Below are 27,323 nucleotides of genomic sequence, written 5' to 3'. Positions count from 1 at the left end.
AAACTATTTACAATAGTTACTGAAGGCAATGGCCTGCATCCTAATGTATCTTCCATGAATGGAACATAATTCACAATCACAGAATGGAGTTTTCTTCCACCCCTTCTCTCTGCAACCCCTGGAAAAACAAAATGGGGGGTTTGGAGGACCCTTGCAGATGAAATTTGAAAATCTGACCCCTTGTGTGACTCTAACTAAATTGGTCCAGTTTAATGAACCCAAAGAGCATCAATTATTTTTATTGCCTACCCTTTAGGAATGTTTCTGCACTGATGTCATGCTCATTTGGCTTTCATTTTAGTAACTCCCTGCTTTTGTTTTCCCCTCATGCTTGAACTGCTGTATTTGGTCAGCAATGCACAGCTCTTGAACAGCTTCATGGTTGGCATCCTTCCCCCAGAGACATTGCCTGTCACCTTTGCAATGTAGCCACTCTTGGCAGGCCTGGGCAGATGGAATTTAATCTCTGGACAGCTCTCAAGCTTCCTAGCTATTAACCCTGACACTGTTCAGCATAGCTAGTCAAAAGCCGGTTCCGAGAACATTAGTTTGCATGACATATTTCCTTGAGAAAAATTCAGCTGATTAAAGCCTTCTAATAACATTGGGTTGTATTCAAGCAGCGTGAGTGTAGGCAGCTTGCACAACATTTTTCTCTCTTCCCTTCCTTTCCCACTGCAGCCCCCTGTACATCTCTCAACCCCTGCTCCAATGATTTGGGGAGACCTATAAAACAAACTGTATCCAAGCTAATGTTTGCTTTTTGGATCACACTTTTGAGTGGTTCTGTTCACTAGATGCTACCACCAGCAGAAGAGTTTCCTGTTCCTCCCATTTTCCCCTCTAGCCCCCTGAACAGCATCAAAACAGCTCTGGAGGCTGAGGGACAAGGAAGTTTAGTTGCACCAGTGGAAAAATGCACATGGAGCACTGGATACAACCCTGGGTGTTTCCTTAAACTGAAGTGGATTACTATAATTCCTGTGCTAAGGCTGAGAGAGAGATAGTAATGTTCCCAAGACTGTTCAATGACACCTGTATAGTCAAAATCACTTTTCCTAGACAGGCTCAATCTGCTTTTTAAGTGATGGAGCCAGTCACTTTAAAAGCTGTAGTTCAATTTTCTCAAGCAGACAACAAAACGAGGAAGACTGCAATAAAAACCTTTATGGCAGAGTAATTTAGGGAACCTGTATAGAAGTACGGCCTTATATACTAAAATAATGAATAAGTGTAAGATGTCTAAAACAAATAGTGACAACAATATGTTTTATCAGATGTACTGCCCCATTTTCTCTTTCTTTCAAGCTGCCAAGTTTGGGAGAAATTCTAATCAGGACTAAACAAAGGCAGGCAGGCATATAAAAAGGCTATAAAAAGGCCTTGCACTTCATATCATTTTGAGTTTGGTAGCTGTGAATCCTCTGGAACTTTCATCCTTTCCCCCAGTCCCAGATGACAAAAGGACACATTTCATGTGTTAAAAGGTGATCTCTTCTTATTTCATCATATATTTTTCAAGGGGAGCCCCGGCACCTAAACAGGATTTCAGTCTAGCTTCAATAACACACTGCATGGTTAGCACTGCTGCCCTATAAACAGACAGAGCTCAGGCCTATCAATTGTATTTGCTCTTTTACACAAGTATTTGATAAACATTCTATGAAAATTCACAGTACTTTTGAATCACATTAAGTTATTTTGAAGAGCTCCCTTTTTGACCAAAGTAGAATGAGATATACATATATATGAAAAACAGCAGTGTGTGTGTGTGTGTGTGTGTGAGAGAGAGAGAGAGAGAGAGAGAGAGAAATATTTGTAGGCTGAAATACATTTTCAGCACTTACATTGCAAGGAAATAGCTACAAAAATACAATTTTATAAATGAATGCACCTCCAGTAAAGAGAGGCTTGGGAACAGATTTCTGCAAAATGCACATCCGATATGCATCCAGCATACACATTGCTTCCTTTCTGTAAATAACTTGTTCTGCAAAGCGTTTGGCGTAATTAATTTAATTGGAACATAAGCTATGGATTGTGGATAATAATGGCTTCTTGTCTTCTACAAAATATTTTCCTTACATAATCCAGTTATGATTTCATGTGCAGTGCTGGGAGTGGGGAGTATATTTTAAGGCGATTTAAACACGGGGATACAACAAAATCACTGAAATGTAATTATATGGGCGCATACTGCAGGGTCGAAAGAATATTTATGTTTTAAAATATTTGTATTATGCTGTGCCCCAAAGGATTTAAATCTGTTTACAGCTACAATGTAGTAACAAATTGGTGATATGTTGATTTGGCTGCTCAAGGGTCCTTAGCAAAGTGAAACGCCACATGAGTAAAGACTTTCACAAGCAATGTATGGCCTATGCATACATAATGGGAGTGCACAGACTATTCCACATCAAAATGAACTTAAAAGTTTCTTTTCCCAAGCTTTGTCTTGAACCCAGAAAATACCAAGACAAGTCAATCCAAATGACAACAAAATATACTCAGCAGTATCTAACTAAGCTGTACTTAAGAATATACTCATTGAAATTAATGGGCATGTCCAACTTAGGTCTATTAGTTCCAGTGGGTTTACTCTGGGGAGGGAAGTGGTAGTATTTCTGCTGGGGACATGACATGCTCCTTCTGGAGTAGTCTGTCCACTTTTGGAGAGTTGCACTCAGCTCTTGCCTGTGGCTCAGGGAAGGGGTCAATATGTGACAGCAGCTACACCAGAAGAGTGTAGCTGATGGATCTTAAACCTTTGGTGAGTTAGAGACTTCCCCTACATGCAAAGACAGGCTTTGGTGGATTGAGAAGATGAGACCAATACTGGGCCCAATGTTCAAGAAGGCAGTTACTGCATGTGCTGTAGAGGGAAGGGAGGGGCAGATGCGACTTATCAATCTGAGAAGGTGGCCCATCTAGGAGAAGGAAAACTCTGATCCTAAACTTCCACTATATTCATTAATGAGAAAGGCTTCAGGAGTAAACCCCAAGGGAAACTCCATATCCACTGCAATGTGTGGCATCTTTAGGAAAAGAGGGGCTAAAGAGTAAACCCTGTGCAAATCCAGAGCAGAGTCCCCAAGGCAGTTGAATGGCATCTTGTACTCCTCTTTCTGGCGACTACTGCAGCCAAGCTGGTGCAAAATGTAGTGCTCTGCTTTTCTTTGGACCACATCAGTGAGACCAAGAGGGAGAAAATATTGTCATCTGGGCAGCCCAAGACTTGCACCCTGAAGAGGTCATTTCAGTGCTGTTAATGAAGCAAAAACAGTATGAGTTACTGGTCTCTGCAGTCCCAGCAGGCACTGTGATTCTCCAGTGGTTTGGCTCCACCCCGGGAGGCATACTTCATTGTCTCTTGAGAATGCTGGAAGCCAACAACAACTCTGAGAAGAACTTAGTTTGATACAACCCAAGGTGTTTTTTTCTATCTGGGAATACAGTAATTTTTTTTAATATAGATATAAGTAGCAGCAAAAGTAGGAAATGAAATGCAAAATTACCTCACAGGACTGTTAGATGCATCTGGGTCATGAGCTGCAACAGTTCCAATGATGGTGCCTACTTTAGCTGCTTCAGACACTACCATAGTGTACAAACGTGAGGTAAATATAGGTGGTTCATCTACATCCTCCACAATGATCTTCACTGTTGTCATATCACTGAAGGGCCCAAGGCTTAAAAAACGAGGATCAACTTGCTTATTTGCCGCTTCTATTCTCAAGGTGTAGCTGGCCTTGGCTTCATAATCCAGCTCCTACAGAGAAAAAGTGATTTAGAAGTTTAAGCAGCAGAGTCAACTTCTAAATTATAATCAGCCAGCTCTTTGACTTGCAAATATGAGTGAATAATATGTAGGCTTACCATTCCTAAGTACAAAATGTTACTTGTGCCACAATGCCAGTATTTCTCACAGTCTGAGCTAATTCACATAACAGATCCATCCGCGACCCCCCCCCCCCCCAGCAACAGAGATTTTAAAAGTCAACCCACACTGAGGTCCAAATGGAATAAGGGTCTGTGAAAGAGCATCTACCACACCAGTAAGAACACTAAATAATCCAGCTAATTGGGGAGCTAAATGTAGTCTAGCTAAATGGGGAGCCAAGCAGGAATACCTAGTCTACCAAACTTTAGACAGAATACGGTGACTTCAAGAGAGGATTACATCAAAGAGCTCCCCTTGTGTTTGGTCCAAAAGCTACAGTTAGGTAAAAAAAAGAGGTAAAGGTAAAGGACCCCTGGACAGTTAAGTCCAGTCAAAGACAACTATGGGGTTGCAGTGCTCATCTGGCTTTGAGGCTGAGGGAGGTGGCATTTGTCCACAGACAGCTTTCCAGGTCATGTGGCCAGCATGACTAAACTGCTTCTGGTGCAACGGGACACTGTGATGGAAACCAGAGCGCACGGAAACGCCGTTTACCTTCCCGCCACAGCAGTACCTATTTATCTACTTGCATTGCCATGCTTTAGAACTGCTAGGTTGGCAGGAGCTGGGACAGAGCAATGGGAGCTCACCCTGTTGCGGGGATTCAAACTGCCGACCTTCTGATCGGCAAGCCCGAGAGGCTCAGTGGTTTAGACCACAGCTCTACCCACGTCCCAGAATGCGGCAGCATGATTGTTCTCAGGAACAAGACCCTGTCAGCATAGAGCAGCCTTGCTTAGAAATCTACACTCCCTGCCAATTTGTTACTGGGCCTAATTCAAGATGTTATTATTAGCAAGTAAAGCACTCAGTAGCTGGGGATCAGATTGTGAAGGATTGCCTCACCCCCATACATGCCAGTTCAACCACTTAGAAGCGCCACAATTTGTTGATTTCACACACGCAAGAAACTGAACCTTAAGTGTGGCAGCACTTACACTTTGGATCTGCTTGTCTATTGATATATGGCAGGTTATTGTTTTTGGTGACTGCTACAGACTTCCTCCCCCCCTTACTGCAATCCTACCTAGGCACATAATTTTAGTATGTGATTTTAGTAATTAGCAGTGTTTTGAAATTACTGCCTTTTCCATTTTAATATGTTTGTGTAACTAGTTTTTAATGTTTATTTTTATTTGTGTTTTTAATGAATACTTTGAACTGTCCATTGTAAAGCATTAGAGGACTTCTAGTAAGCAGTGTATACATTTTGTTAACTAAATGAATAGAATGCAGTTCCACGGAGCTTCTACCAGGGCATGGTTGCATAATGCAAGAACACTGCATAATGTTGTTTGCATTGGTAAGTAAATTGTCTCTTTGTATTGCTAATTTTTAAATTTAATGTACATAAAAAATATTATTTTTTATTATTATAAGGTAACAGCATATGTTCAGGAGAAGAAATGAAGAAAAGAAACCAGAATTTGCGTAGTAATTGATTGGTTTATTTGATATTTTTACACATTAACTTTCAAAATGTGGGTAATTAGAAAACAAGATAATTATTTAATGAGAGTAAATAATGGAACTCAAGCTAACAATAATAAATCATAATAATATTTTTGAGTGTGTGAAGCTGTTTTCAAATCATATAAATCAGCCAAATGGTAAGCAGTTGAACTGCTGCTAATGTCACAATCAAACATGTAAATTAGATTGATTAAGAAGAATGGTAGGACAAATTGCAGTTAATGTTGCTATCACAACACTTCACAACGTGGGAGGTAGCAGATCAAATAAGTGCCTACAAATTACACAAGAGGTCAGGTAAGGTCAAAAAATGGATTCAAACTGTTTGGTAAGCGACAGCAGGACTTGGGGAGCCACTTTTGGTACCTTAGTATGTATGAAAGCAGCATAAACGGTGAGGGGAACCCTATCCGAAAAACCTGCAAAACTTCATAAGGATAGGTCCAGAGATTAGCGAGTTATGATAAATGAAAACAGAGGCTTTGTTTTTGTTTGCTTCTCAATTGACAGCAGCTGATCAGAGCCTTCCACATCTCTCCCAAAAGCACCATGAATGAAAATAAAATGAAACTCCTGTTGAGGTCATTCTGTGGCTCGAAACTAGAGCTATCATTCACAACGGCACTTCTCCCATGTCCCAACAATCATACATAATGTTATCGTTATGTGATGCCCTGGGCTCTTTTCAGAGCAGGGGCAGGATATAAATTGAATTTAAAAAATAAACAAACCACCAAAGTTATATTGGGTGTTGGAGGTTTTCACAAACTGTCTGTGTCTTTGTGTCCCTTTGACTCAGACCCCAAGTTTTGGAAGGGGTCTGATTGAGTGTGGGGAGCTATGGAGAACAAGCCGTGGGTCTTTCCAAAGTGCTTTGGTTCGGGGTTTAGGATTGATACCAACTGCACTGCCCAGGAAGTTGCAGATATACACACATACTTCAACCAACATATTATTATCACATTTGCTATTTTATTTAGCAATGCTGTGAATATGGTGCATTATGAATTTTCCCATTGGAATTGCTAAGTAACAGAACTATAAGGCAACCTGGGATCATATGATGAATGTTTGGGTTAAGAATATAATAAAGAAGTAAATGATTACATTTCAACAAGTCTCAATCACTGCTGTTTTTGCAAGATTGTACCAACTGCAAAAACAAGAGTGAGAATTGCTGAAATGTATAGGATACATCATGCACACAGTCTCGTAAAACTGCTTCATGGAAAATTATTACAACAAAAGCAGCCAGTTGGAAAAAGTGAATGGAGTATGAACTATTGCCAGTTTTTCAAGACATTAAGTACTTTATGTGAAGAAAACAAAAGAAATCTATTTAAAGCAGCCCTCTTGTAAGTTTCCTAATAAAAATACAGCAGACAGAAAGAGTTTGATGACTATGGCATAATGCTCACTTGACATAAAGACATACAACAATTGCTAACTAACTCTGTTCTCTCCTAAATCAGAAATAGACATGCCTAATTGTTTTTACTGGGGTAAGAGGTACCCTTATTATGTTCAGACAGCACATGGCACCATCATTTAGCATGAGAATGAGAGCTTCAAGTGTGGAGTGTCCATAGAATAATGCCAGAAAATGTCAAAATGGAGAAATGCGTTCTATGGATTTGTTAATGTTTTAATGTCTTGCATCGGAAGTGTGAACTCATAGAGGAAAGAGGATAATGTGACAAGAACACCAGTACTCTAGTGTTTTATAAATTGCAATAGTTTATTGTTGTGACAGATAATAATAGAGCAGGGGAGGAGAAATAAATTATATACTGTTTAAGAGCATGGCCAGGCAGTGTCACATTTGAGCATGGATTGATCATGCTATAGGCCTACACTGGGTGTTTCTGACTGTTCAAGAGCCATGCGCCAGCCGCCCAGTCCCTCTGCTGCCATCAAGCAAATGCTTGCTGGTAAGTGCCTAGGGACCTCTCTCCCACAGTTGTTAATCAGTAATGGCTGCCATATACAACATTCAGCCCATCCCACAGAATTAGATCCTGCTCACCCTGAACTAACAGACATCTTAGTTGGCTAGAGCATGGTGCTGATAATACCATGGTTGCAGGTTTGATCCCTGTAAGGGACAACGACATATTCCTGCATTGCAGGAGATTGGACTAGATGATCCTCAGGATCTCTTCAAACTCTGTGATTCTATGCAGCAATAATTAAATGGCTCCATCTGTCTGACAGGACTCTTGCTCTCAAATACTGGATCAGATAAAAAAAAAAATCATAATTTTATTGATTTTCTCATGCATGAAATGATGAAATTTTGCAGTGACATAGTGGAAAGCAAAGTAGCCCTTACAATGCAGAAAGTAGGAGAGGGGCTTTAATTTCTAAAAATGCTCCATCAAAAAGGGTTGTTTTTGTTTTTTGCTTCTTTTGCTTCACTTTGATGCTAATGTTTATTTTATAACAAACATCATTTAGCTGGCATTCACTTTACCCCTTCCTGACCATAACTATGGGACCATAAATATGGGAGTTGTTAGAATAGCAAACAAACATCTCACAAATCACTAGAACAGTGCTGAAGGTTAAAAAGACAAAGCATACTTTTGTTCTTCCTTCAGCACAGTGAATGGAGCTTGACAGCTTCATTAATATCTGTGCATTAGTGTTATCTGATTAGATCCTATGCCTCATCCATTCAACTTTTTTGAAAAAAAGTGAGCATTTTGTCTTGTCTGAAGGAAATTACAAGGCAAGCCCTCTCTGTTGAAGAAGAACAAGAGAAGGAAGGAAGGAAGGAAGGAAGGAAGGAAGGAAGGAAGGAAGGAAGGAAGGACTCGACATGCAGTTATTCTTCAAAGGAAGCAGTCTGAGGCTCTCCTTTTAAACAAAACTAGATGACAACTATAAAATGATATAATTTACCGTAATCTACCATTCAACGCGGGTGGCGCTGTGGGTTAAATCACAGAGGCTAGGACTTGGTAATCAGAAGGTCGGCTGTTCGAATCCTCACGGTGGGGTGAGCTCCCATTGCTCGGTCCCTGCTCCTGCCTACCTAGCTGTTCGAAAGCACATCAAAGTGCAAGTAGATAAATAGGTACCGCTCCAGTGGGAAGGTAAACGGCGTTTCCATGCACTACTCTGGTTCGCCAGAAGCGGCTTAGTCATACTGGCCACATGACTCGGAAGCTGTACGCCGGCTCCCTCGGCCAATAAAGCGAGATGAGCACCACAACCCCAGAGTCGGACACGACTGGACCTAATGGTCAGGGGTCTCTTTACCATTACCATTCAAAAGCCCTGTTGCTGGAGAATCATTTCCCCCCTTCTGGTTAATCTTAACACTAATCAGGCTTGTGCATCTGTCAAATGAACAAGAGTCCCAGGAACCTTGTTCCATCAGGCAATTTCACTGGGGATTATAAAACAATCAATGCAATAAGAACAAAGAGACTAAAATCAGAAAATTACAACAATATTGAAATGCACTTACGCATGTGCACATGCATACACACAGAGAGAAAGGAAGGAAGGAAGAAGACTGCAATACTGTCTTCAAACAACAAAAGTTATGAAAACAAAACTGTTTTCTGTGGCACATACTCAGATTAAGAATCAACTAGATTTCCCTAAAGGGACCATCTATTCCTACCTTCCCCATTGAATAGACTAAGGAAAGTAACTTCCTCATTTACAGAATCATTCATTGTTCATGGAAAAAGTAACATCAATGACAATTTGTCTACTGCAAGGATTCCATATGTATAGAACAAAACCACAGGATGATCAAACTTTCAGAATTCGTCCTTCATTCTGTCCATTCAACCACAGAACTACAACATTTCTTTATTGGCACTGTTGATACATTTCTTGTTAACCCTGACATAACTACTGAAGGTTACACTATCCATTTTCAATTAATGTATGTATGTATGTTGACATCAGTTGAAATCACTCCTGATATTTACCTATTAGCCGACTAAGGCGGGGCGGGGGGAGTCCTACATAGCTGGGAATTCTTAATGTGTGTTTTATGATCAAGGCATCCTTCTCTCTATTTCCAATGTTCAGACTGTGAGTTGTTGCTTATGTAACCAAAATGGCATCACCCCACATGTGAGATGTCAGCAAAATTGGGAGAACCCCAAGGTTTTCAGAGGAACAAAAATATTTACAGCTTCCTCCCCAGGTGGGAACCCCAAAAACAGACCAATAGAAACTATGTCTGAGTGGCCATGGTCTGCTAGCTGATGGTTAGAGGAGGTGAGGGACAGAAAACGGGGTGAAGGGGAATGAAATGGCTGGTATCCCAAGCAGCAGTACTCTATAATACAACCTTTGGTTGCAGGTCTCACTTGTGTTTATTTATCTGTCTTTTGGCTGAAGCGTCTTCCTTGCATAAACTGAAAGTGAGATGGTGTTACTTGTGTACCATGACAGAAATAATGAAGTGAGGTTACCTTCTGTATTGTAATGATTCCTTCTTGTGTCTCTTTGTCCACTAAGATTTTGAAAACAGCCAAGCCATCACCATCCACTATTTTATATTCCATTTCAGCATTCGGTCCCACATCAGCATCTGCAGCCTTTAATCTGGCGACCACTGAAGCCACGGGTAGCGATTCTGGGACATTATATTGATATGATCCTGTAAAGTTCAGAACAGTCCCTGGATTTTCATCTGTTCATCAAATCAATCAACCAATCAATCAATCAATCAATCAATGACCTCACTTAGTTTATAGCGGAAGGGTTCTAAACACAATACATTTGGTATTTCTTTAAAATGCCATGAGGGAAAATGTTATTTCAGCCTTGACCAATCTGGTACCCTCAAGATGCTGATGCTGATTGTGATGATGACTGAAATGCAGCTTCCACCAGTCCCAGCCAGCATGGTCATCTAAAGTGCTCCATGTTGTTGAAGACTGGGTGATTTAATATCACAACACCAGCATTCTCTCCTCTGTGCCCTCTATAGGATGGCACATCTTTCTGGTTTTCAAGAAAGGACCTGCCACATTGTACAAGTAGACCGCTGCTACCCTTGCTTCCATCCACAATTTATTCTAAAAATTATTTTTGCCACCTTCCTTGCTTGTAGTATTTAATGTCATGTTGGAGGAAGGAAATATTAATAGGTCAGGCTTTGTTAGATCCACTCCAAAATAGTTAAATTTTGCTCACAGTATTATTTGAATCTAGGATGGATCTTTCTATTTCCAGTCCATGTCTCTTTCAAATGCATGCATTCATATGCCTGCTCCTCTTTAACCTATGCTTTTTAAAAAACAACAACATCTGCATGGGAATTTATATATACTGGAACATATTTCCTTGCAAAATATACATTTTTAAAGGTATTTTCTCTCAAAATGTTCATCTCTAAATGTGTTTTCTCTTGAAGTATCAATTTGCAAATGCATTTTGAGCTAAAAATTGCATTGTAAAAATGCAAAGAAGTGTGAAATCCAAAGGATAACTATGTTCTGGTCTACACATTAGTTCAGGATGTGCAGATAATATCTGTTTTTATTGGAGTTTGCAAGGAACAAATTCTTTAAGCTTTGCTATTTGAGTCCATTCCTCCAACATTATTCCGCTCTCACAAATATAAATCCACATAAGCAAGTGATGCATAAGCAAACTGATGAAAATAACATCTAAGAAGGAAAAATAACACTTAACCTAACTTTCCTACCAAGGCAGACTACAGCCAATGACATTTTCTCTTGAGTATATCTCATGTCACCAAAGAAAAGAATAAATCCATTTGTAAAATAAGAGATAAGTCTTAATTGTGTCTTAAGGAGACAGTTTCCTGGCTCTTCATGCCATGTAATTGAGATAAATGCTATTCTTGCAAAGGCATCCTTCTTCTCCTGTGAAAACTCTAAACCTGCGGCTCAAGCTGAAATTGATACAGATTGCAGCTTAACAAAATGCAGGCTGAAGCCACTAACATTCTCACTTCGAGAAGCTGAATCTCTGGTGTTTTATTATTACCCAAACAATTCAAGGGGGGAAAGAATCTAATTCCCAGTCTTGCTTTGATTGGCTTGTTTCTTTTCATACCCACTTGAAAACTGACCAGATTGGGCATGCATATGTTCCTCACATTAGTCTAATTCACTCCTGCAATGACTTTACAAGAAAGATCGCAGCAAGGTGGAGAAGAGCAGCAGACTGTGTATAAACAGGCTAGCTCAAGTCTGGAAATAAGCTCGTTTCTTTTCCTTGCTTAGTTCAGTCATGAGCCACCTTGGTCAAAGCAAGTAAATTGAGGGCAGATTGTTTTCTAGTTCTTCCCAGATTGATTTTTCTATGAAACTCTCAGTGTCTTTGGGGGGTGGGGGAGAGAATTGACAGAGATAGTCAGGCAATGCGAGATGCACACAAGAACAACTATGCATCCACCTACATAGGGTAATTTGATGCACCTTATAATTAATCACAGAAATACTGTAATCATAAAGTCAGAAAGAAATCAAACATCCTCAAGTACTGGCAACACACGTTGATGCACAAAAACCCCCAAAAGGGATCCCAAAGATGGAGAATGGACATTTGCATAACCCCTCAGAATATGTGTAGGGTGCAATGGTCAGGGATACTATGTAGTGCAGCCAACACACTTGAACAGCTGGGAACCTGAAAGGCTCACTACTGGACTTGAAACTAACGTAGATTTAGTTTTGTAAGAAATATAGTCTTCCTCATTTATCATCCACAGAAACTTACTGCGAGGAAAGCGGGGAGGGTTATCGTTGACATCTGTAAGGGTGACGGTGACAGAGGTGGTCCCAGAGAGCCCTCCATTTTGACCAACCATATCCTTCGCTTGAATGACAAGTAGATACTGGTCTTTTGCTTCTCTGTCCATATTGGGAAGCGCGGTTTTGATAATACCTGGAATATGGCAAAATGCATATAAATGAAACAGTGGCAGAGCTACATTTCCAACTCAGAAGCATAGCAGGGAAAATATACACCAATCAAAAGATAAACAGAGTACAGTGAAGCAGGGGTGGCTAGCCTGTAGCCCTTCAGTTGTTGCTAAACTAGAACTCCTATCAGCCCAAGCTAGCATGGTCAATGATGGTGCGAGTTGAAGTTCAGCAACATTTGGAGGATCACAGATTAGTCACCCTTGCACTAATGTAAGGGATTTGAATTGATCCAACATGTCAACAGGAACAATCCAAAAGACAGGCCTTATTACTAGGCATGTTGACTAGCTTTGAACATTCACTAGTGGGATATAATGTGAACTTAGCCTTCTCTAACTGTGCCCTGCATGTTAATAATGTAGTTTTCAATGTTTCCAGACCTAGGACTCACCTTTAACTTCAACCTGCTGCATGGCATGCTCTAGATATAGAAGTGTGTGTGTATTTTTGCCCTTGGTTGTCTATCCCTTTCTTCCCTTTGTCTCTTTCTCCATGCTTAACCATCATTCTTTCCCTTGCTCTGTAAACAATAATAACAAAGAAAAAAGAATACAGTAGTTGTGCCCCTGAAGACACCCACTGTAGCTTGATCCACAACCCCGTTTTCAGTCCAGACCTGTGCTACACAGAATGTGAAAATATACATTGTGGTTAGACTCATGTAGCTGAAATAGAGCACCCTTAAAAAACATGGAACTCCTGTGCTTCAGCATTTACTATAGAGCAAGTCAGAACTACCTTATATACCCCATCACTCCTGTTTTAATGAATTTAGCTTACAGCCATACATATAGTCAATGTACTGTATAAAGAATGGCTGTATCCATTCATAACCCGAACACTGAAATGGAAAAGCACTATACTTCAAAGCATATGCAATCAAGAGATATGTTCCCAATATATTACAAGCTAACAATAATAAGGGGGGAAATATATAAGTGCTATAAAGTTTAAACATGCTGGTTCGTTTCCAAGACTAAACATGATCCATAGTTCATGTTAAAATGTCTGCTGCACCTCTCTTGCTTATGAGCATTTAGCAAGGACTTCATTTTTAAAAAGGGGGGGTAGGCTACTTTCCACCCACTTGCCATTAGTTCTAAGCTTCAAAAGACTGTTTTGCCTCCATGCTGCTGGAAGCCTCTGTCAGGAATCTTGGGCAAGCACCTAGAGCAGCATTTTCAAACCCAACTCCTCCAGAGGTTTTGCATTGCAACTCCCATCTGTGCCAGTCAGCATGGCCAATGATCAGGGATGATGGGAATTAAAGCCTAAACTGGAGGGCATCCAGCTGGGGAACAGTAGCCCAGAGACAGACCATATAATGTTAATACACACAACTTGCTTATGGAAAGACATAGATGCCATGCAGAAGCAATTCCATCTTTTTCAAGGTGGTCACTGGGTTCTCATACTTCGCCTTGTAATGACCTGTCATCTTCCATATATGTCATCTAGACAGATGCAGGATTGATGTGGTCTGTGCATAGATGTCTCGAGGGTTGTGGAGATTCATTTGCAAAATGAGAGCACTCAAGATCCAGGAAAAGGCTTACTGTGGACATCCACCCTGTCATTCTATATATTCTCTCCCACAAAGAGGAGAACAAGAAAAGATATGCCATTCAACACTTGGTGGATGTCATGACCCTTGAGTTGCATTTCCCCTTTTCAGGGGATGAGGGTAAGAATTTGGAGACAAAATGACCTCAGAGTCAGCCCATTGTGTCAGTACCTCTCTGCTGCTCTTGTCTGCCTACATGGACTCCAGTTCAGAAGCCCTAGTGGAACAACAGCTTCCTCTGATCCACTGTAGTCAAGGACTTCTAAAAGAAGGGAGGGAGGCCTAGCTACTGAGATAGGACCACAGCTCCCATTTAAGGCTCTGTCTGAGAAAGACTTGCCAGTGAAACAGCATTTGAACTTTTCTCTTAGGAATCCTGAGCCTGAACAGAGCTAGCCCAAGCCCCAGTGCCGCTGAGGCCCATCAATCTAAACAGAGCAGTTTCTAAACTTCCAGGCTGCCACAATGAGTTTCCTAATGGCTCAAAATGGTAAATGGCCCCACAGATTCTTGCTGTTATGAATAATCTTGTATCACACTATGCATTTCAATGAAGCTATCTTGAATTAGCTAATCTCTTTAAAGCAAACTTAAAAAAACAATAACCACTTCTAAAGCACTCACTATAATTAGGAAGCTTTGATATAGTAATTGAAACACTGTATTATCTGAACTAGTTTTAGTTTTATCCATTTGGTCATCTCTGTGCCATGTGTAATTATGGCTTGAAATGTAAAGGGAGGAGAGAGAAAAGCTAGCTTGTCATCATTCTGCTGTGCAGTTAAGTATCAGATAAATAAATATTCCTCCTCAAACCAGGAAGGCTTTATGACTATTTCATGCTTGTTACACAGTCCAGCTGGTGTCTCTGATTTCCAGAGAGATGGGCTTTTACTCTACCACTGCTACATGTCAGCAGAAGGGAAACATAAAATACATGGATAACTGAGAGGTGCACTGGGGCTTCTATATCTCCTTGTAATGTTTGCAAGCTCTTTAGTTCCAGTTTTATTTATTTCCTCTTCTTTTGAATTCAGAGCAGCTCATTAATCTTCCCTGTGCTGAAAGGACAATTTTTTAAAATAAAGTAAAATAATAATAGCTTTATTTCATCCATACTAAACAGGCTGGGAAGGCTAAAAGACAACTTCACAAATGGTTCCCTTGTGTTATTTTTGTCAATCTGTCCTTCTTTAAATCATATGCTGACCCCACAAGCCTGTGGGATGTCTCCCTTCATGAAGAATGTAATTAATTGTATGACAGGCTATGGCAAAGTTGACAAAACAGATCTGAAGGAGTACGAACAGTCAGACTCATTAACTGCTGAAGGAAGGGCAAGAAACAATAGGCTGAAAATTACAGAAATAAAGGCAATTTCAAGGCTTGGCTGAGTAGGCCCAAGGCCCCTCTCCTGTCACATTGCCCATGCTTTATCAGATAAAATCCCTGAAACTCTTTGCTCTAAGCAAAATGAAAATGGCAAAAGCACCTGTATGTATGAGGACTTAATTATGCTCGCTTCCTTGCAGCCTGCCCATCTGGTGTGTGGAAAGGGGTTTCTATTGTTCTATGAATGACAAGTGCAATGTCATGTTCAGAATAACCTCTTACTTTGGGGGAAATAATAATACCACACAAACACCCCACACACGTTTGTGTGTGTTTCTCAAACAGTGGTCTGGGAGTCACCAGTGGGCCTTGGGCCATGGTCAGGTAGGCCCAAGAGTCACAGCCTGCCCTATGTCTCCTCACTCGCCCCCAGCCATGCCACAGCCTTGTGGTTTGACCAATGCATGCACCAGCAACACCTTACATGCTGAGGAAAAGTAGCCAGAGGAGATGTTGAAGGAAAGTAGAAAGAGAGAGAGAGAGATGGCTGAGACTTAACAAGAACAATAGTAGATTTTAGAGGTTTTGTACAATCAAGCAGTATATAAATTTTGTTAAATAAAAATATTTATCTTTTTAATATAAGCAAGCAAACTTTGAGTAGAAAGTCAGGCGAGAAGGGAGAAAAGCTGTTCTGGGGCAGAAAGTGAGTCTTAAAGCCCAGAAACTTGACCCTTGGACCAAACGATTTACGCTTCTGCTCGGAAGCCCTGGCTTCCGATCTTTTGTCTTGACCTTAGAATGTTCTGGCATGCTCTATTTCATGATTCCCTCTTGCTCCTGCCTATGATACTGTCTGCTCTTTGATACAACCAATGACCCAGTATGGCAATGTGGCCCATAACCCTTTTAGCATTGACCCCCATCAATTGTTTGCGATCCCCTTGCATACATTCATTGTGCAAAATCAATGTGGGTCAGCGGAAGGGAACAACATAGAAGTGACAGGTTCCACCACTGATGGGTGCACATTCATTATCTTTGCAGCAAGCCCCTGTACATATAGTGGTATGCACAGAGGGCTATTTCCACATGATTGATTGTCTGTATGATCAGAGAACCCTACACTTACTCATTTTGCACAGGTGAATATTTGTAAGGAAGAGGTTCCAGAGTGCTCAAAATTGGCACAATGACTAAGGGAGATATTTTACTTAAGAGATAATCATAAACATTGCCACATTTTAATTTCATTGTTAATTTCATTGTACACAGGTTGTACATTGACTATAAAGGTAATAATAATAATAATAATAATAATAATAATAATAATAATAATACTGGACAGTATTCTGAATGTAGGAAATTTCCTCTGAAAACTGTACCATGCAAACTCTAACTCTGAAGTGCAAACAACTCTTCACAAAGATAAGACATAAAAAACCCAAACCCATCTTCTTAGAATATTTGGAAGATTAAAAAAAAAAGTCTCAGGAAACCTGCTGGAGTGCAGATAAATAAAGCTAGGGAAATGGATGAGATCACAATGGGGGGAAAAGGTAGAGATGAATACAAATAATTTCAAGTATTTACATGTTTCAAATATATACTTGTTATTACAAAAACCAAACACATTTCAGGGATGTGGAAATAAGAACATAAGTAAGAACATTAAAACCCCCATACTGTTTTGCAGTAACACACATCTAATAAAATCTAGACTATAAATTCCACATATCCAAATATACGGTCCATGCATGTCAATTGGGAAAGAGAGGCACAATCACAGTGAGAACTTTGATTCCCTCCCACTCTGCAACAGCTCTCATGCCAAAAGAGACAAGGTAGTTTTAAAATGACCAGTGGCTTCTTCCTCAAGATAAAGGCTACAATCTTACACATACCTGGCAGTGAGTCCCAGTAGACCCAAGGAGACTTACTTTTCAGAATAAAAGTAGACTGCATTTTAAGGCTGAAATCCTATACACACTTAGGTAAAGGTAAAGGGACCCCTGACCATTAGGTCCAGTCGTGGCTGACTCTGGGGTTGTGGCGCTCATCTTGCTTTATTGGCCGAGGGAGCCGGCGTACAGCTTCTGGGTCATGTGGCCACCATGACTAAGCCACTTCTGGCAAACCAGAGCAGCACATGGAAACACTGTTTACCTTCCCGCCGGAGCGGTACCTATTTATCTACTTGCACTTTGACGTGCTTTCGAACTGCTAGGTTGGCAGGAGCAGGGACTCAGCAACGGGAGCTCACCCCGGCTTGGGGATTTGAACCACCAACGTTCTGATCAGCAAGTCCTAGGCTCTGTGGTTTAACCCACAGCGCCACCTGTGTCCCGCTATACGTATTTACCTGGAAGTAAATCCCATTGACCTCAACTGGACTTACCCACCCCAATGACTGCAGCACCCTGTATCTCCCAGCTCCACGGCTGCAATCAGGCTTAAAAGAAGCCTCCAGTTGTAGACAAATCTTTTTCAAACTTAACTGTGGCACAGTTGTTTTGACTTTGAGTGTGGGGAAGGTCACAGCTGGGGACTGGATTTTGTGTGTGTGTGTGTGTGTGTGTGTGTGTGTGTGTATGTAGAGAGAGAGTGAGTGAATATGTGGTTTGTGCAGCTGCAAGGTTGCTTGCCACAGTTTCTCAGGTTTCCAAATGTATCCACAGGCAAAGCCTGCATTAGAGGATAAGAATTGTTTTACCAAATCAGCCTAATGTCTATTGAGTTTAGCACTCCATTTCCAACAATGGCCAGGAAGATAACTTTGGAAGTAAGGACATGATGATAATTCCCTGCTGTTTAACTCCTGCATCTGATATTCAAAGATGCTGGGTGTCCCCCCCTTCTTATTGATTTTATGTTGCCTCATGATGGCTTCATGCTGATTTTACACTGATCCTTAGCTGATATAGTTCCTTCCTATTGATTTTTTTTAAAAAAAGTTTTGATTGTATCTGACCGGTTGTGGTTTTTTTAAGTAATAATAATTGTGAACCACCCAGAGACCATGTTTAATTGGGTGATATGTATTTTCCAAATAGCCATAGTCAACAAATAATAAAAAAATACTCTTCCATTTCGGTCCCATTTAGCCTTCACAGCCATTTATGTGTCTACTTATCCACAGACAGCTTTACTAGATGACAGCCTTTGACTGCAATCTGGAGTTCAGTTAAGCTTTATTCGGATGTCCATGCTCAGATGATTCAAACTGCAGGATGCTGGACAGCAGGCCCTGCATGCTTGCCCTGTTTGCCCCTATGACAGCCCTTTCTCATGGGGTTGGGGACACATCTGCAGCAAGGCAGTCTGCCAAGCACATGCAAACTCTCTCCATGAACTGCAACCATGACCATGAATAGGCTTGCGGAGGGGACAAAGTGGGGCAGAGGGAGCACACAAGGTGAACACAAGGTAATAATAATAATAATAATAATAATAATAATAATAATAATAATATTATTATTATTATTATTATTATTATTATTATTATTATTATTTATTATTATTTATACCCCGCCCATCTGGCTGAGTTTCTTCAGCCACTCTGGACGGCTCCCAATCAAGTGTTAAAAACAATACAGTGTTAAATATTAACCTGTAACCTCACTTCTCGCAATGAGAATAATAATAATTTGGCTGTATTTGAGGGACGATTCCAACAGATTCCACACAAAAAACGCATATGTCCCTGCGGAGATGGTAGCACTGAATCAGTGGCGCATACCGTCCTCACATGCACTCTTTACAAAGACTTGAGGATTGAGATTATCATGCCTCTTTTATTGACCATTTTGGGTCACCCAGCCACTGCCACAGTGTCATTTCTCCTGGCAGATCAAGAAGAGTTTAGATTTTGATATCCCACTTTATCACTACCCTAAGGAGTCTCAAAGCGGCTAACAATCTCATTTCCCTTCCTCCCCCACAACAAACACTCTGTGAGGTGAGTGAGGTTGAGAGACTTCAGAGAAGTGTGACTAGCCCAAGGTCACCCAGCAGCCTCATGTTGAGGAGCGGGGAAGTGAACCCGGTTCACCAGATTACAAGTCCACCACTCTTAACCACTACACCACGCTGGCTTTCGTGGAGCCAGAGGAGCAGATGACTGCAAAAGTTGCAAGGTTTCTAGCTGGGGCAATCAGAATAAGGTCCACTATTTGACTGCTAATTCAGGACCCTAAACTGTGTTTTATATAATTGACTTTTTATTTTGTTCTGTGTATATCACAATGTTTTTTGTTGCTATCGCCGATGGCTGATGCAAATAAAGTTTCATTCATGCATTCATTCACAAGGTGAACATGGGCAGCCCTACTTTCCTGCATCATGGGATTATAGTGATAGTCAAATAGAGTGACCTCTGTCAGAGAACTCTGGAGGTTCTTTTCAGTTTTCCCTGATAAAAGCTGTAGATATGGGAAGTGTAAGAGCATTTACCTGTCTTTGGTTCCACAGAAAAATAAGGCTGTCCTTGAAGAATGCTGTAGACCACTCTGGCACTGTTTCCATATGTAGGGTCATCGGCATCAGTAGCTGTTACTTGTACCACGGAGGTTCCTGTGAAAATGTTCAGAGGAGTAATAATTAGTGCTATTTTTATAGAAAAAGAGGTGCTGGAACTCACCATGAACATCTCCCTCATTCTCTTAGAATGACATTCTGGCTGGGGGAGGAAAAGCCTTGGTAACAGACTTCAACTCCCAGTATGGCTAAGATTCAGGGATGTTGACAGTTTTAGTTCAGCAACAACTCAAGAGCCATAAGTTCCCCATTTATGTAAGAAATGGTAGTGATGGGATTAGATTATTTCTTCCATTTGTTGCTATAGAAAATGTGCCTCAGCCGCCTGCCAAGGCAACCCAGTGAATTCAGTCATCACTGGCAGGACTTGCATGAGGGTCATTAAAAGTAAAGGGGCTTCTGATGTAAAATGGTAGCTGCAATTTAAATGACTTCTGCTACCCCCCAGAAACGGTTGATCCTCTAAAAATAGAGAGGCGCTGAGCTTTTAATAAGCCTTTAAACCTATTTTCTTGCCGTTAAATTTTTTTCCACCCTCTGCTAAAAGTGCTGATTTGATCGACTTTTAATGATCTCGGTGCTCCATGACTCCACAGGGAGATGAGAACAGGATGGCATGAAAAAGCTTTCCTCAAGTCACCTGTGTGTCAAGGTGACTTGCCCCAGACCATGACTGGAGTGAGGTGGTTGTTAATTTGCTGTGAACACTTAACCTTTGGCCTCTCTGATGAGATTACAAACAAGGCAATCCTTGACTAGAAGTAATTCACTATGTAAACATTTATTCACTCAGAAATTGACTTGTGCTACCAGCTTCATTATAAAGGTACGGCTGTGAATTTTTCTAGAAGGGAACCAGAGAGTTGTCATTCTAAACACAATATTGATCTTTCATACCAAGCAGAAAAAGGAGGTTTTGTTCTCTCTGAAAACCCATATGCCTAATCTGAAGCAGTAAATCGTTAATAATAATAAAAAATGTTAAGTTTATAATAAAAATATACTTTCACTGCCCTTTGGTGAGTAATGAAATTGGAAAACATAAAAAAGCTCTTACATTTGGAAATTGTTGTATCTAGTTTTCTTGCTTAATAAGGGCTTCCTCATATATTACACTATAAACGTAATTGCATACGCCAGCACATGTACAATGTTCAATAAAAGTATTCCCATATGTGTGTAGATTTCGACAAATCACATTAACTTATGCATGCAGACTTTTCGGTAAGAATTTTCCATGGTTTTTGGTCATGTAATGCAGTAGTGTTTCCAGGTTTGGGGGGTGGGGATGGGTAAAAATGGTCACAGTGACCAATAAAGTATTCCTCTGATTTTGCTCATTAACAAAGTTAAAGAAGGGGGTCTGCTCAATATTCTAGGTGGCAAGGTTACATTAAAGTAATATGTTTGAATGCTGAATGTTTAAATGGAAGTCTAGAGACAATGGATAAAACAAACACCATTAGCTGTACTACTGGATAAATATTTAATGCTTATTCTATTTGTTTAAAAAGCAATAAAAATTGTTTGTTTGTTTTTAAAGATAAGCCTCAGGAAAATAAAGTAATCATTGCCTCCTTTAAGGTCAAGTACTTGGTCAAATATCCCAAATCAGTCTACAATGAAAGAACAGCTAATCCACAGAAACCATGGTTCCCCATCTCAACACAAATTAGCACAGGCTTCATTCTGAAGCCCTTACCTTCATTCCAAATGCCTTAAAGATTCTGAAATCCAAAGAATTGTACACCTATTTAAATAGGATACTAAATAGGATATTAAAACTTCATAATGGGTGTAGCTCTAAGCCAATTTAACAAGTTTATGAAAGTCATGTCCTGGTCTGATTCTCTAATTAATGGACTGCTCACAATATAATTTAGTAAGTAGCCAGGACTGCTTATGCTTTATTGTGCAAATGTGTCTAATTGTATTAACTTCACTAGCAAGGCTCTTATCACTGCCAGCAGCACAGGAAGTACATGATGCTTTTTCCTCTTTCAAAGAAAATGGGGAATGGGAATGAGGAAAGCTCAGCTCTGAAGGGAAGAACTTGCTGAATGACCTTGATCTGAGGAATATGTGTTTCTCAAGGAGAGGGTGACGCCTTATTTATTGACATCCGCTACTGCGGTGTTGTTGTTGTTGTTGTTAAAATGTTCACCCTGCCTAGTTTTCAAAGACATTCAAGGTGTTTTGCAATCCAAAGCACTTCCCCCTGCACGTGACAAATATGGACATCAAAGCGAAGCCCCTATAACAAGACCCAAAAAAGCCATTGAAACGGTGACATGCACCAGCAAAAATAAAGCAATCTGGTAACACTCCTCAATTGGTAAGGCATGCCACAAGACAAAAGATCTGGCCCTGGTTTTTGCCAGTCAAGCTCCTGCCATCAAGGGATATGGAGCAGGGTTTCAGACGTTGACTGTAGTTTGTGGAGAGGAATCTACAGAAAGAGGTGGTCCTTGAGGTGCACAGATCCCACGTCATTGGGGTCCTAAGATTATACAGAACACCTGAAGAATTCAGAGCACATCAGAGGGAAGCACTACTGAAGTTCCGAAGAATAGCAGCAATTCCCTGGTATGACCTGTGTTCAAAACTTGTGTGAAAATTATTTTGAAATAAGTGCAAAGATTTATAACAATGTGACAAAAAACATCTCCCAATGAGCACTGGCAAACATGCTTTTCTCCAGAGTGTGCATAATATGCAACGAGTCCCAAACTTAGCAATATCAAATGCACTCTCATGTTATGCTGGCAGTTTAAGTACCTCTGAGTACTCAAGTTTGATTTATTCTGAGCATTTCCAGAGTGTCCCTTCCCAAAGACCCTAGCCTTTAAACATGTACAAAATGTTTGTTCCTTTACAAGATGATCTAACTTCTTTAAAAAGGGGTGGGGTAAGGATATAAGGTCCTCTTTTTTTGTATATGCAGAATGTTTCTCCCCTCTGATAGAAAACACCTCTTTAAAAGATCTAAGAGTGGGTACATCAGAACATATCCAGAGTGTCCCCAATGAAAGTTTATATATTTATTTATTCTAAAAAGCAGTGATAGCATGTAATACTTTATTATTACTATTTTGGCTTGGAACTCTCCCATTCTGGGAACTGGACAAGAAAATGCAAATCTATCTAAGCCAGCAAAATTGTGACTTTTTAAACTGGATCTATTTATTTGCTATATTCTCTGTAGTGATCATGGTAAGGGGCTCTATACTGTGAAGCTACTAAAGCTCATTCAATTCATTCTTTTGAATACCAGTGTTGTCATGTTGAAATGTACAATCTCTCCAGGAAGTGCTAACTGAACTCTCAAGACCTGCAGTTACTGACAACAATCCTTACAAATTCCTCCCGTAGTAAGCTCTATGTTTACTGCTGATCATTCTTAAGGGAACCACAGAATCATACATAACTGCAATGACAGTTTCTGTAAGCCCACTAGGGGTGGCTTGTAAATCCTGCTGGCTTGCTAATGCCAGGTGTTTCTCTTGCAGACAATATTATGGATGAAGCCAGTACAGTTGCTAAACTCCAGGGGTCAAATAAAAAAATGGAGTTACTAAAATATCTTTTGATTGCCCAAACCTCTTTGTGTGATACGTGTGGGAAATATGGATTTTCTACACAGAAAATGTGGAAGGTGATGATTTAAATGTAAATCTAAAACAAGTGCAATGCTTGGGGAGGTCTTGAGTGAACCTCTTCTAGACACAAGGGAACATAAGAAGAGCCTACTGGATGAGGCCAATGGCCCATCTAAGTCCAGCATCCTATTCTAATAGTGGCCAATCAGATGCCGGTAGGAAACAAGCAAGCAGGATTTGAGTACAACGGCAAGAGGGGAAAGGGAAATTGTATGGCGCTGTCCAACAGATTCAGCAGTAAGCCAGAGGAAGGTGCTGAAATGTGGAAAATATTCGCAATCAGGCCCTACCCAATGACTGGCTCATTTAAACATTGGGGTTTTTCCCCCAGCTATGTAGGAGTTGTTCATAGAAAAGTTGCTCCCACATATACAAGGGAAACTGGAACACAAAATGTCCCCAGAAGAATGATCAAATGCTGTAGGATGGGCAGCAAGGGGGAAGGCAGGGGAAAGGAGTAAACTAGCCCAGCCTATTCCCTTCTCTGATGCTCTTCTTGAAGGATCATCAAGCTATTCTTGCTCAGCAGCTTTCAATTCTTGTCATGAGTGGTGACCTATATTTCACAGCATGCAGAATTTGAAAAGAGCCACAGACATTGCTAAAGGCCAGGGATGGGGAACCTATGGCCTTGTGGAAACTGTTTGATGCCAACTAACAAATCCGTAGGGCCCCCAGTTCACCATTCTTGCTGTAGGAAGAAGCACCATCCTGCATTCCTATAGCACCTTCCTATATGCATTCCTATAGCACCTTTCTACCAGGGGATTTACCACATCAGAGATTATCAGATCAAAGTCTACAAAGACTACAATAAGCATTAACATAACACAGACAAAAAATAAGTTATAACAAGTAAAAACAGAGTAAGAGATTCAGGCTGCAAGTCTCAGGTACATAAGTATAGGAATTCAATGGAACTTACTTCTGAGTTGATAAGTGGTTAGGAAATGAAGAGTTTCAATGCCTAAACAGCTCATTTGTCTCTCACCAGTGCTATTTTCCACTATCATGTTTACTATACTTTCAACAGGCAACCTTGCAACCTTCATTTTACCTTCTCACAATAATCCAGTTGCAGTGATATTATGCCAAGGTCACATGAGCAGACCACTCCATACTGATTTGTATGTGTCTGCATATCACATGGAGGGGAAATGCTTTTGATCAGCAATCTTCCCAAATGCATTCTGAGGTGGAACAAGTATGAGAGAAGACTATAACATGGAAGTGTGTGCAGGAAGAGAAGCTATTTTAGAAAGGTGATACTTCTGGATCACCCTCCACGATGAAGTGTGTAGGTCTGCACACTTGTTAGGAAGTCAAAACACACAACTCAGTGCAGGGAGACTATATTACTTTGCTTTTCCACTCTGTCTCGGAGGAGTAGAAATATGCTTGTGCACCATTGCTCACAGCATGCCAAGCAACTGTTGCAAAATTCATCAGGTCTTGTTTTAGCCAGTGCTAAAACACTGGTTCAATACTACTGAACCAGATTAATTTGGAATCCTAGATTAGTTGGTCATGAACAATCAGTAAATCCAAACTATTCACATGCACACACACAACACAAAATAAGCAGCACAAACAACTATTAATATTCCTAATATAGACAACTCTAAACAAAGCATATAGCAAAGGATATATACATACATTCGACAATAAGCCTACTACAGAAATCCCTGCACATATCAATATCCTTTCCCTGGGCTGTGACAGATTATTTTCCACTGTGAGAAGTGAGTTTTGCACAGTGTTAATTGGCTGGCCCTTGTGTCAATCACAAAGCAATGCCCACATTTGCAATAAGCATGATACTAATTGATGGGTCGTTCCGTCATTCATTGGAAAACACACACACATTCCCCTTGTGTCATTACAACAGCAAAGTTAGGGGAAAGCTGAACCAGCTCCGCAACATAACTCTCTGCACATTCTTCTCTTCTATGTGATTCTGCACAGATGTGGGCCAGATACATCCCTCCCTCTCCTTCAGAGAAGCACCATCACTGACGCATAACTTTTCCACTGATTTTTTTAAAAAATGTGTTGCAAAGTCACAATTTGCATAATGTGAGAATTGACACAAACTATGCACCCTTTCTCGAAAGGAACGTGGGTGGCGCTGTGGGTTAAACCACAGAGCCTAGGACTTGCCAATCAGAAGGTTGGCGGCTCGAATCCCCGCGACGGGGTGAGCTCCCGTTGCTCAGTCCCTGCTCCTGCCAACCTAGCAGTACGAAAGCATGTCAAAGTGCAAATAGATAAATAGGTACCGCTCTGACAGGAAGGTAAACGGCGTTTCCGTGCGCTGCTCTGGTTCGCCAGAAGCGGCTTAGTCATGCTGGCCACATGACCCAGAAGCTGCACGCTGGCTCCCTCGGCCAATAAAGCGTGATGAGCGCCGTAACCCTAGAGTCGGTCACGACTAGACCTAATGGTTAGGGGCCCCTTTACCTTTTATGGACCCTTTCTATGTCTTTAACTGAGCAGTTCATGTGAGCTTATCACGTAAAGGGCTAAGGCTGCAATCCTATAAACACTTACCACTGAATGCCACTGAACTCAATGAGGCGTATTTCTGTGTCAATATGCATACGATTGTGCTGTCAACAACCTATTCTGCATTATTATTATTATTATTATTATTATTAAAAAAAAAAAAACCTGGGATGTGGCTCACCATCCTTTTTTGGCATTGTAGAAAAGAAGAAGGTAGAACCTTATATTTTTACTCCCCAGCCCTCAGTATTTTTACATGGTTCAGAAGCATGAATTTATCACATGCATGAAGTGGTTTGGTTCTATTTAAAAACTTGTAGTTGACATACCACTTCAGTGGAGCACTGAATAAGAAGTGAACTTCAGCATGTTATCCACACATACAGAAACCAACATACATATTTACTGAAGGTGAGGCAGTCATCAAACATTGTTTTTTTGTACAGAAATCACTTATACACAGGGATAAATTGTCACATATGATAGTTGTACATTGGAAGTGGTAGGGTCAAAGGCAAGGGGGCCAGCAGTAGGTGGAGCCAGAGCTAGTGACAGGAAGAATAAGAGCCAATGAGAGGCAGAGCCAACTAATTCTACTTTTATCCCTATTGTCCTCCATGCTGAATTGTAAATGGGTAACAACAAGACAAAGGAACTGGAAGCTGACAGACACTTCCACCCTGCTAAACTGGCTGTTATGCAGGAAGGCAGACAGCTGGGGGTTGGCTAAGAGCAGACTTAAGTTGGTGGGAAAGTGTCTTGTTTGCCCTAATGGGCCAGCCTCCAAGTTACGTACAGTTAAGTTTGGGAAGCCACAGTTAGTCATGGCTGTTTGTCATTTTAATAACTGAAGCGGTACTTGTTGTTTAGGCCTTTAATCGTGTCCAACTCTTCGTGACCCCATGGACCAGAGCACGCCAGGCACTCCTGTCTTCCACTGCCTCCCGCAGTTTGATCAAACTCATGCTGGTAGCTTCGAGAACACTGTCCAACCATCTCATCCTCTGTCGTCCCCTTCTCCTTGTGCCCTCCATCTTTCCCAACATCATGGTCTTTTCCAGGGAGTCTTCTCTTCTCATGAGGTGGCCAAAGTATTGGAGCCTCAGATTCAGGATCTGTCCTTCCAGTGAGCACTCAGGACTGATTTCCTTAAGAATGGAAAGGTTTGATCTTCTTGCAGTCCATGGGACTCTCAAGAGTCTCCTCCAGCATCAGTTCTTCAGCAATCAGCCTTCTTTATGGTCCAGCTCTCACTTCCATACATCACTACTGGGAAAACCATAGCTTTAACTATACAGACATTTGTTGGCAAGGTGATATCTATGCTTTTTAAGATGCTGTCTAGGTTTGTCATTGCTTTTCTCCCAAGAAGCAGCCGTCTT

At 40.8% G+C, this 27,323-nt stretch overlaps 1 protein-coding gene across 4 annotated transcripts in view; it reads right to left on the bottom strand.

Annotated features, from left to right (window-relative positions):
• The window catches only part of CDH7 (cadherin 7), a 122,845-nt gene that overhangs the window by 20,464 nt on the left and 75,058 nt on the right, over positions 1-27,323 (bottom strand). For all 4 annotated transcript variants that reach the window (XM_083746920.1, XM_083746921.1, XM_083746923.1 and 1 more), the window contains exons 4-7: positions 19,694-19,813; positions 12,137-12,304; positions 9,856-10,043; positions 3,516-3,769 (exon numbers count right to left, since the gene is read on the bottom strand). In XM_083746920.1, coding sequence (XP_083603046.1) covers positions 3,516-3,769; positions 9,856-10,043; positions 12,137-12,304; positions 19,694-19,813 — 730 coding nt within the window. The remainder of the gene's footprint in view (positions 1-3,515; positions 3,770-9,855; positions 10,044-12,136; positions 12,305-19,693; positions 19,814-27,323) is intronic.

The sequence above is a fragment of the Podarcis gaigeae genome (genome assembly GCF_964106915.1).
Source record: "Podarcis gaigeae genome assembly, chromosome: 7".
Lineage (NCBI taxonomy): Eukaryota > Metazoa > Chordata > Lepidosauria > Squamata > Lacertidae > Podarcis > Podarcis gaigeae.
This window is presented reverse-complemented; position numbering and strand designations above follow the sequence as displayed.